Here is a 13,602-nt window from a genome sequence, read left to right on the forward strand (position 1 = left end):
AATAGAACCAGTAAGGGGGATCACTAGTATTTACACCCCTGACCTCCCTAAAATTGTCATTCCCTCTCTATTAATGGCTTATGGAATTCATGGGATGCAATTGATGATCTGTCTAGGTTCACCTCGTATCTTTCCAAGCCTGACCAAATTCCATCCCTAAGCATCATGTTTCACAAATCTCAGTCAACACTTCAAGGCTTAACATACTCTCGTCCAACCTAACACCTTGGGCTCCTTGCTCTAGCATTAATATCACGTTTAGAATGTAATTATATAATGCATTACGCTAATCCTTTAGGTAACAAAGGAATAAATAAATAAATAAATAAATAAATAAATAAATATATATATATATATATATATATTTATTTATTTATTTGTTGAGCTTATAATAGTGAGTGCACACTGGTTTTACCCTAATAATAGTGGGTGTTGTGTGAAAAACTCAGAAAACAACTAATTAGAAGATCAAGAAGAAAAAAAACAACTCAGTTGCTTAGCTTTTCGATAATTCAATTGGGATCCCATTAAAACCTTGTACCCTACCTACTTCCATCCTCCTTGAAACATCTTTCACTTCTTTTAAGATGATTGACACACTAAAATTCAATAGTATCCAATCCAAAGTTTTAAGAACCCATTTTCACTTCTTTTTTTCTTGGAAGGCTCTCTCACATGGGTTTTTTCAAAAAAAAAAAAGAAAAGAAAAAAGAAACACACTAATTTTAAATGCTCACCTCAAATTGTATTCACTTGTTATGAAGCCAAAATGTCCCTGTTTCTAATGCAGCATCGAGACATTGAATAGCTTCCGATCTACGAACAGAGAAAGCGACGGAGAAGTACAAGGTCAAGAAACTCAATCTAATCATCCTTTAAATTGCCACTCCCTACGACACATGGGGCAGTGTGCTTGAGGAGTCTGCGAATTCACCCACTTTAAGATGCAGTGAAGATGGAATGCGTGATTACATGCGCCCCAAACTGCAAAACAAGAGGATGATATTAGTATTCAATGTGAAATCATGGCATTATGTTGAAAAGCCAACTCGAGATAACTTGCAAACACTAGCTAATAGTTCAACTTACTGACAAAACGATCCCAACCCCCAACTTCCAACCTCCTGCCAAGGGAGAGAAATCTTTGCTTCGATGGTAAAATCACTAGGTGATAATAGCAGTGGAAGGTTGGACGAGGATGGGTTGGCTATGATGATCTAACAAAAAATGAATAGGGTTGACAAGTCATTGATAATGTGATAATTTATCATTAAATGTGTATCACCTCTACTAAAGGAAGAAGGTTAGGAAAGGTTTCATGCCTGTCACGTTGACTGGCCTCGGCCAACAAGACCATGGGACAAGCTTCAATGTGGTCTTTGAATCAGCACTGGAGTTTCAAGAGGCATATGCAGTTACAGGTGTGATATGATTTCTATTTGCTTATCCAATTTCATAAAATCTGACAAGGAACGGCTCTACCTTCAACAATTCTCAAGGAGTATTTGGCTGTGGCTTTCTCCTTATTTGTCAAGATGCTCATTCACTTCCTCCTGTCCCCATCTTTTAAGCTAAGAGAATCCCCTATGCTATAGCCATCTGTGTTGGCTAATTTTCCAGCAGTATCCACAATAACAGCACCAACCAACCAACCTCCCACACTCACAATCGCACCCCCCCGCACCCCTCGCACGAGCACAAGGTGGGGGTGGGGGTGAGGGAGAGGATGGCTTGATGAGATTCACAGTTTTTACTAAAAGGAACTCCTACAGTTGTACCCGATCTCAGTAGATCAGGGCATCTTGAGTTTCCAAATCCCCAAAATAAGTTTCCCTCCTGTTTGGAGAATTGGCATCAATTCAAAAATTTTCAGATTTGAGACTGGGTCATTCTTCTAACATTAAAAACTGATTATCAGACAACTTTAGAAGGAAAACCTGTAAACATCCAGGGGACTCCTACAACCCTTCCCGTGTCAAATGTATTTCCAAAAAGCGAAAGGGGGTCCAAGATTTACCACCAAGTCTCGAGTCGGCTGTTGGGACTGTAGTTGAGTCCACAAGACTTCTCGGACGGTAGTTTAGTTCCATTGTATTTCTCCTTTTAAACAGATTACCTGAGTCTCCCACAACTTCTTCTCTCAGTTTTTTCTCCTCTTCTCCTCTCAACTTTCTTCACTGTTCTTCTAATAAAATTCACACCCTGGAACTACGAAATGGGTTAAGCTGTACTCCTGTTAGCCTGTTTGTATATGTAACGAAAATGGAAATTGACCTTAACTGGTAAAAAGTGTAGAAGAATCTTCCAAATACCAACAGAGAATCACAATCATCCTTGTTACAGCAATTTCCAAGGCTCATTTGCTTCAACATAAAATATTTCCTCAGGTTTGTTAGAAGACACCATAATATAACAAAGATTTATTCAATATGGAATTTCTGGTTCTAAAAGTAACTGATGTGATTTCATTTCTATCTACTGGTGTACTTGCACTCACCATATTGAAGTCGAGGCTCCTACTTCTCTGACATTATACCTTCTAAGGGTATTTGACACAGTAACCCATTCTCTTTTTAATTCAGTTTCTATCTTTCTCCTGATTTTATTTCAGACAAAACACTTACTGAGAAACCAAATCTTATGTCTGAAGGAGATAACCTCCTAGAGATACATTTGGCTCTCCTAACAGCTAATATTCTGACTGTCCATCCTGTCCTAGCATTTCAGATGCATTCCAGGCTGTTGAGTTGTACAGTACCCTTTTTTTGGGGAGTCTCCATTGTTCAGTCAAATCTTAGGTTATTAAACACAGAAACAAAATCAAATACACGGGGAAAAAGGGATACATGAGAGACCTAAGAAAGATTGGGGTGGGGCTATGCCAGACATTCAATTGGAAAAGATGAAAGCACATGTGAAAAACGGTTACAGACTTACTTAGTGGACAATCATCCCCTGGAAGTTTACAATCAGGACAACATCCATCAAAAGCCATCCTGCAAATCCCACATGTTTCATCTTGGGCATCCCATGTCCAGGAAGCTACAGCATGGAACCTATAATATCAGTAGATAAAAACAACATATCAACAACTGATACAGTAACACTGGACACCATACAAAGAAAGGAAGTTATGTCACTAATTTGAAAAACTTAGATACTAGAAATGTAATTTTGGAAATCTCCCTGCTAGGGCCCTGGGATCACGAGATCATGCTACGTGGAGAGAGAGGGTTAATGCTGAATGGTGGTTATATATAGGGGGAAAGCATGAGGAGAGGGTATGCAATGAAAATGTGAGTGTTTGGGCAGCATGGAGCTGAGCAGCAGCGCTATGCTGTGGAGGTGACTCGCACCATTGTAAACAGTTTATCCAGTTACTTTACGTGTTTTGTTATTAATCTTCATATTGGATTAGCAGGCTAGCAATTTGTGAGGACCACAGCTATCCTAGAAAGCAGTGAATCTAGACTGTAGTAGTTGCAGGTTTGCACTGAAACAGTAGGTGTTCTGATTGAATCAAGGCTGCAATCCTAGGGTTCTCACATGTTGAACATTTTCTTCCAGCCATGTTTGCCCCATTCACAAGCTTCACTCTCAAAGGGACATCTGTTGGATCTGGAATTATGCTGAAGCACAATCATTTTCAAAATAATATAGTGGCCTACTATTGGGCCTCTAAGATCGTTGCTGAGCTAGCATGGCTGTGTGGAAACCATGTGAAGATCAAGCTTCTAATTTTCCTTCACCATAAGGACAAGGTGAATTTTGAGGGACCGGTAGTGCTAGGGCCCTACAATCGTGAGATCGTGCCACACGGGAGGGGGGAGAGAAAGGGTTAATGGTGAATGGGAGATTATAAGTAGGGGGAAGGCATGAGTAGAGGGTATGCAATGTTTTATCTGAGTGTTTGGGCAGCGAGGGCTGAGGGGCAGCGATATGCTGTGGGAGTAACTGGCACCACTCTAACCAGTTTATCTTCTTATTTTACATGTTTTGTTATTAATTTTCAAATTGTATTAGCATGGTCCTATCACTCCCAGTTACAAATCCAAGCACTCCCAGACACGTAATATATAGATTTAAGAGAAAGGGAATACGTACTCTGTTTATGTCCAGCACATTTTGACAGAAGCGTGTATTAAGGAAAAGCATGAAGCCAAAAAATGATGAAAATATCCAGACAGGCAAATAGGCTCAAATGAGTGCTAAATGCTAATATGCTGAAAACCGGAAAAAGGAAACCCAAAAGAAACAGGTACGAAATACTTCAATAATTATTGACACCAGTAACAAATGATACATTGTCAAACTCAAAAAACTGACAAATACAAATAAAAGGCTTACATATAAGAAGCGCTAAAGGATTACATGAAAAAGAAGTGTTGACTATAAACATTTGAGAACCATTAAATAATTCAACTCTACTTAATTAAGCCTTCTAAATGTATAAAGAGAAGAGGAGGTGGAAACTAATCCTTTCTCCAACCTCAAAGTTCTGGTAAAGAATACATAAAGGGAAGAAAATATAGGATTGGATTAGGTAGCCAATTTTGAGAATCTCTGGTACTGCAACATGACAATAGCTCATCTCGCTGGATTCTTAACTCAAAAAGTAACCTCAAGGTTATCAGACAATTCCAGATTCAACTGTAAGGTGCCGAAAGTCTTTCAGATACATACTATTCAAGGGTAGCATTTTAGGGGGTGACGACAACAAGAAATGAATAAGAAGAGAACAACAAAGCCAAAAAGAAGGAAGCACTCAAAAATAGATGTAAAAGATAATCCATTGTGAATGAAAAATATAGCCAGGAAGGATACGTAGTATCTTAACCTTCATTCTCTCCCCTGCAAAACCCAACATCCTATGTTTAGCTCAGTTATTTCGTGCACCCAAACGCACAAATATGATCCATTTACAAAAGCTACGAAACATTTTAATCTAATTTCAGGATAACAACTACTGATAACTTTACAAATAGCAATCCTTACAAATATGAGCCTTAAAAATAAAGGGTAACAAAATGATCAGAGTAGGGTAATTGCCAGTGAGCAGAAATCTTTGGGTCTGTTACAGTAACCATCAATAAAAACAACCAAAAAGGAGAAAAAGAAAGAAAAAGAACGAAAGAACAGTGAGAGAAAGGACAGAAATCTAGAGAGGATCGATTGAGAAGTCATGGCCAGAGAGAACACCAGCCCAACATCCACAGCCAACATTAAATAATTAATCAAGCGTGGAATTACAAGAAAGGACGTAAACTATACAACAGTACAGAACTACCTATAACTAATTACAGAATAAACAATCACACCCCTAGACTAGAAAAAAATAGAACAGGTCCATCATAACCATATGTGTGACAATATTTCAAAATTCATAAAACCATCTCGTGCACAAACTCATGTGCTCCTAATCAAACATCCGTGAGAAATCAGTTGATATGTCTCCATTTTGGTACAGACTTGTGAATTCAATTGCTGGATTTCAGAACCTGTGATGAAAATCAGACTGATACCAATACATGACCTTGATGCAGTCTGGTTTGGGTCTTTTCATGATGGCAATCTGGGAACAATATTTTAGCTACTGAAGTCAGAAATTGGGTCTTCCATGAAAGGAGATACCTCAAGGCAGTCAATATCAAGCTTACACAAGTGGGGTAACCAACTGATATTCTTCTTCCACATGATTGGCCTCATGGAACCCTGACTATGGAAACGGGGGGGACTTGTTCGATACAAACTCTTTTTTGTGAAAGATGGTCATGCATGCAGATATAACCAGCAACAACCTGAGAAGACCACATGTTCTGTTTGTGAATTTTCTGCAACTCCCTGGATTTGTTGGCTGTGGGAGGTGCAGAGAAGGTCATGCAGATATTGGGACAAAATACAACACTGCCATTCCTTGGAACCGAAAAGCTGTCCGTGAGGGACTATGCAGGAGATTACTATGTCCAGTAGCTGATCCAATCCAAAACTGATGCGCAACTAGTCTAGTTAAAGTCCTGTGATGCATATGCAGCTGGCTTTCGTAGGAGTTGACTGCAGTACAGATTCTGGACTCAGTGAGGCTTAATTCAACAGTACAATTGAAGCTATTGTTAATGAGTATAATAACGTCCTTATGGGACAACTGGAGAATCAAAGGAATTATATTGCATCTCTGCTGCTTGAGGTTGAAGATGGCACTGAGAAGGAAATTTCTGAGGTTTTGTTGAAGAGTGGAAAGAATAGACCATTGCAAGCCATCAATTGGGCAATGGCAATGACACCAGTTGTACCTTGGAAAATGGGTCTGCTATTGGGTCTCTGCAACTGTTGCTGAAATGGCATGTCTGTGTGGCAAGCATTTGAAGTCCAAGCTTCTAATTTTCCCTCATCTTGAGGACAAGGTCAAATTCAAACAGGGAGGTAATGTTAGGGCCCAGAGAGCATGACATGTGGAGGAGAGAGGAGGTTACCATAACCAACTGCTGGTTGTTGGGTTATAAAAAACAGAGGGGGGGAGTGTGAGAAAAGGCTACCGGTTTTATGAGTGTAGTTTTGGGCCACTTATGGCTGAGGGGCAACAATGTTGCTGTAGGGAGTGACTGGCGCCATCATAACTAGATTATCTTGCTTGGTTTGTTCTTTTATATTTTCTTGCTGTAATTCATATTTGGTGAGTCCATTTCTGTTGTCAATTAGCAGGTTCCTATCAGAATCTCATAAACCAATAACAGTTTACTGAGCTTGGATTTCTCTGCAGCAGTACAACAGTCAAATGTAATCTGAAATCAGAAAGAGATAATCAGAGAGAGACGGAAAAAGAGTCCCAAATGTACCCTGTAGATGAACCTCAGGACTTGCAGAGAGCAGGAGATTAGCTCAACTGTGCGTGTGAGGGTTGGAAAATGAAACTGAGCTTCAGGGATTTGAGTTTCTTGCAATAAAGTTGCACTTCAGAGGAACTGATTTGCAGAGAGGATTTCAGATCTGAGAAAGGATTTTGCTTGAAAGACAACCAACCCTGCTTTCTATGATCTAAGTCTTGCAGTTCCCTTCTTGGGCATCCTAGACTCAGCAAAAGAGCTTTGTGGCTCTAGCAAATCCGTTAATCAGACCTGCTGGCTGCTACTATGCTGGGATTCAAAAGATACTCTAAAGGACCAACATGTAACAATATCTTGGGCCATATCCATGTCCTGAATCCTCCTGCAACTTAAACATCTCCATTTTTCTTTCAGATTCGAGAATTTTCGTTTTAAAATTACCATCTAATTTAAGATTTTTAGTTTTCAAATTGTGACTGTTTCCCTTCCCTCTTTTTGTTAACCCCCCCCCCCCCTCAAAAAAAAATCTAGCTGTGGTAGAATGGTGTAACATCCTTCATCAAGCCCCCCAACAAATTATATACAATGTTCCAGATGTTGAAAATTTTGAGTACACAAAGATTTCAAATTTATCAGAATGCTCATGATAATTTGGTATGGAATTTGGGGTCCAGGGATAGCCCACTCCCCAGAAAAGAATACTTGGCCTATCCGCGTGAGAGAGATGAAACCATCTGATAAAAAAATTTACAGGAGAAAGGTCCTGATTGCTTAACGAAAACTGAGGTAAAGAAGTGAAAGGGGACAGTGGTTCGTCCGAGAAGAGGCTGCACTCTCCCATGTCTGAAGCTTCAGTCACTAACCTAGACTTGAATTCATCCAGTAACAGAGCTGGAGAATAAGGTAAGCAACAAGGCTATGGTTCCAAAAGCAAGGCAATAGTCTTGCCTCCAGAGCTGCGACTTCCCAATCCACTCTTGTATTTGATTTTATTTCCTTCAAGCTTTCACACTTCCCGGGAAATAAAATTTTATTTCCAACCCAATCTCCCACCCCCACCGCCCACCCCACCCAAAAAAAAAAAAAAAAAAAAAAGAAAAAAAAAATGAAGAAGAAGAACCTCCAAGTGAACTACTTCAATGCTTGGTTTGGTATCGAAAACCACAAGTATTTGACAAATTAATACTGGATTCTATTTATCAAAAAAGAAAAATTAATGATATTGCATTTGGTTTACATGATTCTGTAGAATGTGATATTAGAACATGATACTTAGTGGAGAATCATGTTAAAACTGTTTGGTCACTCTTATTCTTCCTGAAAACTGTTTGGGTGCCATAATCCTATCATATGATTCTTCCTAAATAACTAATTCATTACCATAATTCTGTCTGGTTATTCTTTCTGAATAATCATCTCATTAGCTTAATTCTGTCAAGTGATTCTCTCAGAATAAATTTTCCTTTTCCCTAATGGGATATTAGATTGATTCAGATAATAGTTAAAAAAAATTCTTTTGGGAGAAAAACCTAATGGTGTGAATTATAAATTATCCAAGAGGTATGATTTAGAAGAAAAAAAACAACTCCCATGAAGTTTTTTCATAATTGAAACAATTGCATGCACAAGAAAATTTTAAAAATTTATAATTTTACTACCAAATTCTAACAATTATTTTCCACTCCCAATGCCAACTAACTTGTTAGGATCAAGTTTTTAACACCATCTAGTAGATTCTTCAATATCCTTTTATGGTGCTTAGAAGCTCTTTTTTTGACTATTCAATCCTAGGAATTTTTGTTTTAAAAAACTACTGCCAAAGAATAAAGAGCAAATTGAACGGGCACCCCAAAATGGAGGCCTAAAAGCATTGACACCCCACTTTATGTTTGAAAAACAAAGACAACCTAAAGTTGGGTTTTCATTTGACACATTAGTCCAATCTTTTAGTGAAAACCATTAAACAACTATATTTTTTAATTCCAAAAATACCATTATCAAAACCTAAGGAAAAAACCCAATGACACAATCGTCTTCATCGAAGGCCCTGTCTTCCTTCTTCATCATTTTGGTATGCTTCTCTCCAAAGACACAAGTAGTATCAATTTCTCATATCTCGTGTATACATGGGTAAGTATATATGTTAATGAGCTAACTTTAAAGAGTCTGGAATAGGATGATGGCAATGGTGGGTTCAATTCAATGCAACAGGAAAGGGTAAAGAAAGGGAAAGAAATGAAAAATTAGATAATGGGTGCAGTATAGGCTATATAGCATCTATTACCATCCATGTGAAAACCTGTAGGATTAATAAGGGTCGCTGACAGATTGGAGTAGATTAGATCACTGACAGACTGGAATTATCTGCAGAACTACACAGCAGTTTAACGAAACCGTAAAACAGATTCAATAAGGAGCCCCCGAGAAAGTCGAACCTAATGTGGGAAGCACGTACTACAAACCATTCTCCCATCTCACAGTAGTCCCCCACTAATTTAATTTTCTTTCTATTAGAGGGGGATAAAAGGAGAGAAAAAAATTGAACAAAACCATAAGAAAATTCTGACCTTTTCCAGGAGCTTTGTTCCGTAGAGAATGCAAAGCTGGGAGATGGAGTCCAGGAGGATAAAGTAGATAGTGCAATTGGGCTTTCTGCAGAACAAACCCTATTGCAGCCAAAAAAACACAGCAACGATAAGATTAGCAGAGAGGAGTAGAGGACCAGATGCTGCAGCTTGAGTCATTAGGTCAACGTACCAGAGGATTAAAAGGGAAGAACGGGAATTGCGGCTAGGGCATAATGGAGAGTAAGTTTGATAGTGACGGTTATAATGGTCTTTTTGATTGTACAATAACCATTCTAAAGGAATACGACAAGAATAAATATAAAACGAGAAATATTTAAGGAGAGATTTAATAAAGTTACCTGCTGTTCCTGGCTGCAAAACAGGGGTTAGAAAATCTCTAGGAACATAAATAATAGAAAGAAAATACCTCTAAACAATGATGAAACCCAAGAATGGACAGTAGGTTTAGAACGGAGGAATACACTAAGGGGTTGTATGGCAACGATTCTGTGCCAAATTTCCCAATTCGGCACAGAATGTACTTTTTATGCTTCTGTGCCAAATTGGGTAAATTTGGCACAGAATCTGTACTGAAAACTTGTATGGTTGAACACAAATGGGCACGTTTCTCTACCTAAATTGGAACAGAATCTTGTATGGCATGTATAAAATGGGCATGCTTTTTTTTTTTAATAAACCAAAGGAAAACTAAGCTAAATACAAATACCACTTAAGAACATCAAAAACAAAGGAAAGATCACCAAAGGCTTCATCTCTTTATGGACAAATGGTAAAGAAGGTAGGAACATATTCAGCATTATTTGGTTTCTTGCCACGGGATCCAACAGAGATGGCCTACACTCAAGCCATTCCTAGAAAAGATTAGCTGGAAAATATTCCACTGCTACAGAGAGTCAATCCGATAGCAGATTTCCTTGCTTCATCAGCAGCCAAACAAGTAGAGAGGATGGGCTTTATCACACATGAGATGGATAGGATGCAAACAGAGAAACAAAATTAGGATATTTCAGGACTGCCCAGAGATTTCTTGTCTGGATATACATGTAATTAAGGGAGCCCACTCCCTTGTTGATGGTAATGCCAAAGGTGAGGACAAGGATCTACTATTCTTCTTTAGTTAATAAAAATGACCCTTAGCAGAAAGCAGATGCATTGTTTACCTTAAGAAGGGCTCCAAAAGGACTTGCAGTGACCTGTAAAACATAATGGTGAAAACATACAATTAGACATTTCTTTTTCAAGAAATTAAAAATCATGTCTAAATCTAAAACAATAGCTGCTTCTGAAGAACCAACCAATAAGATACATTCAACATATTTTCCTGTGCAAATATTGAGAGCAATTAAAATCTGATTTTCTGGATGTAGCGAGCTATAGATCCTAGTGTCATATATGACCACTTTTGTAAATATTCACCTTGAATTCACTCTTTCAGCTTGGCTTATTCTTATGCTGCAAATCCTAGACATACAGGTACAGTGACTCATGTCATTGTGGATATGGTTCAAAGAAACAGAACTGGAAACAGGACTGGTGCCAATTGGTCTTTTCATTGACATTTTTGGCCATTTGCCAAAACTAGTTGGCTTATTTTTCGATTCAAGAATCAGGTCCTGCCATTTGCACCAAATCTTGCGTCATGGCTTCTCTATCCAATAGAAAGAAATGATCAAATCAAACTTCAAAATGGCCAAGAAAAGAAAACCCTCATCATCATGGAATCTCATTCAACAATTAGAGCTCGTGTGCAAAGAAATTCTTTATTCAATTATATGAAGCCCCCAATCCCTTCTCAACCCCAACCCCACAAGAAAAAAACAAACTGTAGGGAACCTGGAAAGCCTTCAGTCAGCAGACTGCTTTCCAGTTTCCCTACTGTTTAAAATATTTTGTTTCTTTCTTCATTGCTACCTTAATCCCAACCACCCCTTCATGAAAGCCATTCAAGTGGCAAGAACTGCATAGAAAAGACAGACATAAAGGAACCATAATTTATATAGTCAAAAGACAGCTCCAACACAGACAAAATTCTAATAACCAAGGGTATTCATTACTGAACCCTTTTTTTTTCTTTCTTCTTTCCAAATCTGAATTGGGGGTTTTTGCATTGTGAGACACACGCTGAAAACCCTTCCAAATTCTTGAAACTAGACCATTAGAGCCATAAATAGATGCTGGCTGTTTTTTATTTCATGGGTTGCTTGAAATTGGTATACGAGTTACTACTACTACAATGGAATCCAGCAAAACTACAGCAGCATCAATTAAAAAGGAGAAGGGAAAAAGGGGTTTTCTACTCTTCGTCCACAAGTGACAAGGCCAAGGTTTAACGCCATCCCATCAGCCAAGAAGTGCACCAAATGATGTCAGTCACAGACTTTCTGAGTTTTCAACATCTAAGGGCTAATACCAACTAATGTATGAATCTTTTAAGAAAATATCAGATGAATAAAATTGCTACAGAAAATAAAGATATCCAAAAATGAGACTATCCATAAATGCAAGAAATGCAGAAATTTATATATGTAACCAGTTTAAATCACCTCATAGAATTCTGTATAAATTTATATATGTAACCAGTTTAAATCACCTCATAGAATTCTGAAAAAATTTATATATGTAACCAGTTTAAATCACCTCATAGAATTCTACAGAAATTTATATATTTTCAGTTGTTGCCCTTTTTGTCAAAATGAATCTAACCGACAAGAGGAAGATTCAGGTCAGAGTATCAACGTAACCAACCAGAGAATCTGGCACAAGAACAAATCCATAGAAAGCCTATCCGTGGAATCTGCCTCAGGCTGTACGTGTTTCTTAGATACAATTCATAATGCAACAGAGAAGGTCTATTGCTAAGGGAACAGATCATTAGAAATTTCTACAGAAATTTTTATAGTTTCAGTTGTTGGCCTTTCTGTCAAGAAACTGGAGATTTAAGAAGATACCTGGTGGCAGCGGTAGTATACCACAGAAGAAGAAGAAGAGTGTCGGTTGCAGAGAGCTTGCTGAGTTGAGTGAGATGAGAGAGACGAGAAGAGGGACCTAGAGAGCAGAATCCACAAAAACTCTTCGGTAACCAAAAGTTCGAACTACAGAGCAGAATCCACAACCAGCACATATTAGTCGGACATCAGAGCTCAAATGGGTTACCCTAATTTCATCTAATCCGAAGATAAATTCTTAGGGGAAAAAATAAGTAGAGAAAAACATACCAGGGACGATATTGTTGAGAGACAAAGGAGGGCAGTCAAGATGCAAGGGCTCCTCTTCTCGCGAAACCAAAACCCAACTTGATGCTCTTCTTCAACCTCCAATATATAGCAGGCAGAGAAAGTCGAGAGAGACCAGCGAGAGTTCGACAAACTTGAGCGAGACGAGAGAGCAGAGAGTTGAGAGAGACGAGGGAGATGAGCAAAGCTTAGGATTATCGTGAAAATTACATCGATAACCCTAAGCAACGTCACGAGCCTCACTTGTGCCCAGCGTTTCAAAAGAGAATTGCTTTTGTGTCGAAGGAGCCTCCAATTGGAGCTTTTGTTGGTACGGAATTTCTATGTCAAAATAAGTATGTTAGAATCATTACCATACAATCCCTTAGGTTGCTGTCTCAAGAAGTAAGAATAGAGAGAAAAAGAAAAGGGAAAAAAAAAGGCAGAGAAAAAAGAAAATTCTAACGGACAGAATAGAAAGGAAAGAAAAAGAAGGAAAAGAAGAAGGAAAGGAAGAAAAAAAAAGAAAGAAAAGAAAACTGAGAGAAAAAAACAGAAAAGAATCGATAGGAAGAAAGAGAAGAGAAGAAATCAAATATGGTGGACAGGGGAAGAAAAGAAGAAAAGAGAAAGCTGATTCACACAAGAGAGAAAGTAAGAGAAAAGAAGAGGAACTTACCCAAGAGAGGTAAGAAACCACGCTAAGAGAGATTTGTACAAGAGAGAGAAATCTTTTCTATTTTCATTCATTAATGCTACCGAACGATTCCCATACAAATTTAAATAATACAATTAATCCCTCGCAACCTTAGATTTTTATCTGTTCTTGTTCTAACCTCAAGTTGGCTCCAATTCACCATTAGATTGCCACCACGTGTAATATTCTAATCCTAAGGCAATAGTCAACCTCAAATGATCCACCTTTAACCGAGGTTGCCTTTTTAACTCCCAAACCTTGCCCCAATCGTCTTGCTCTATGTC

At 38.3% G+C, this 13,602-nt stretch overlaps 1 protein-coding gene across 3 annotated transcripts; it reads right to left on the reverse strand.

Annotated features, from left to right (window-relative positions):
- Window positions 1–390: 390 nt before the first annotated feature.
- APC11 (anaphase-promoting complex/cyclosome 11) lies at window positions 391–13,065 on the reverse strand. 3 transcript variants are annotated; one of them, XR_016173489.1, is made up of 6 exons: window positions 12,625–13,065; window positions 12,358–12,501; window positions 10,570–10,602; window positions 9,389–9,487; window positions 4,105–4,851; window positions 2,967–3,056 (listed from the first exon to the last, which is right to left on the reverse strand). XR_016173489.1 is itself a non-coding variant. In XM_089155814.1 (5 exons), the coding sequence occupies exons 1-5, from the start codon at window positions 10,966–10,968 to the stop codon at window positions 869–871; spliced, it is 510 nt and encodes a 169-aa protein (XP_089011940.1). In that variant the 5' UTR covers window positions 10,969–11,182; the 3' UTR covers window positions 391–868. The 3 variants fall into 3 exon arrangements, 2 of the variants coding, with proteins under 2 accessions (XP_089011940.1, XP_089011941.1); XM_089155814.1 differs by lacking the exons at window positions 4,105–4,851; window positions 12,358–12,501; window positions 12,625–13,065 and adding exons at window positions 391–984; window positions 10,826–11,182 and having other exon boundaries at window positions 2,938–3,056; XM_089155815.1 differs by lacking the exons at window positions 4,105–4,851; window positions 9,389–9,487; window positions 12,358–12,501; window positions 12,625–13,065 and adding exons at window positions 391–984; window positions 10,826–11,179 and having other exon boundaries at window positions 2,938–3,056.
- Window positions 13,066–13,602: the final 537 nt, after the last annotated feature.

The sequence above is a fragment of the Hakea prostrata genome, chromosome 5, assembly GCF_041222555.1.
Source record: "Hakea prostrata isolate BN-2017 chromosome 5, UWA_Hpros_2, whole genome shotgun sequence".
Taxonomy (NCBI): Eukaryota; Viridiplantae; Streptophyta; class Magnoliopsida; order Proteales; family Proteaceae; genus Hakea; species Hakea prostrata.

Bases quoted from the DNA above. Each gene is read 5' to 3' on its own strand.
- APC11 (XM_089155814.1), bottom strand. From the start codon at position 10,968: ATGTCAATGAAAAGACCAATTGGCACCAGTCCTGTTTCCAGTTCTGTT. The intron at 10,603-10,825 runs GTGAATATTTAC...TATGTTTTACAG, and splicing joins GCTGAAAGAGTGAATTCAAG to GTCACTGCAAGTCCTTTTGG. The intron at 985-2,937 runs GTAAGTCTGTAA...CTTGTTTTGCAG, and splicing joins AGGGGATGATTGTCCACTAA to TTTGGGGCGCATGTAATCAC.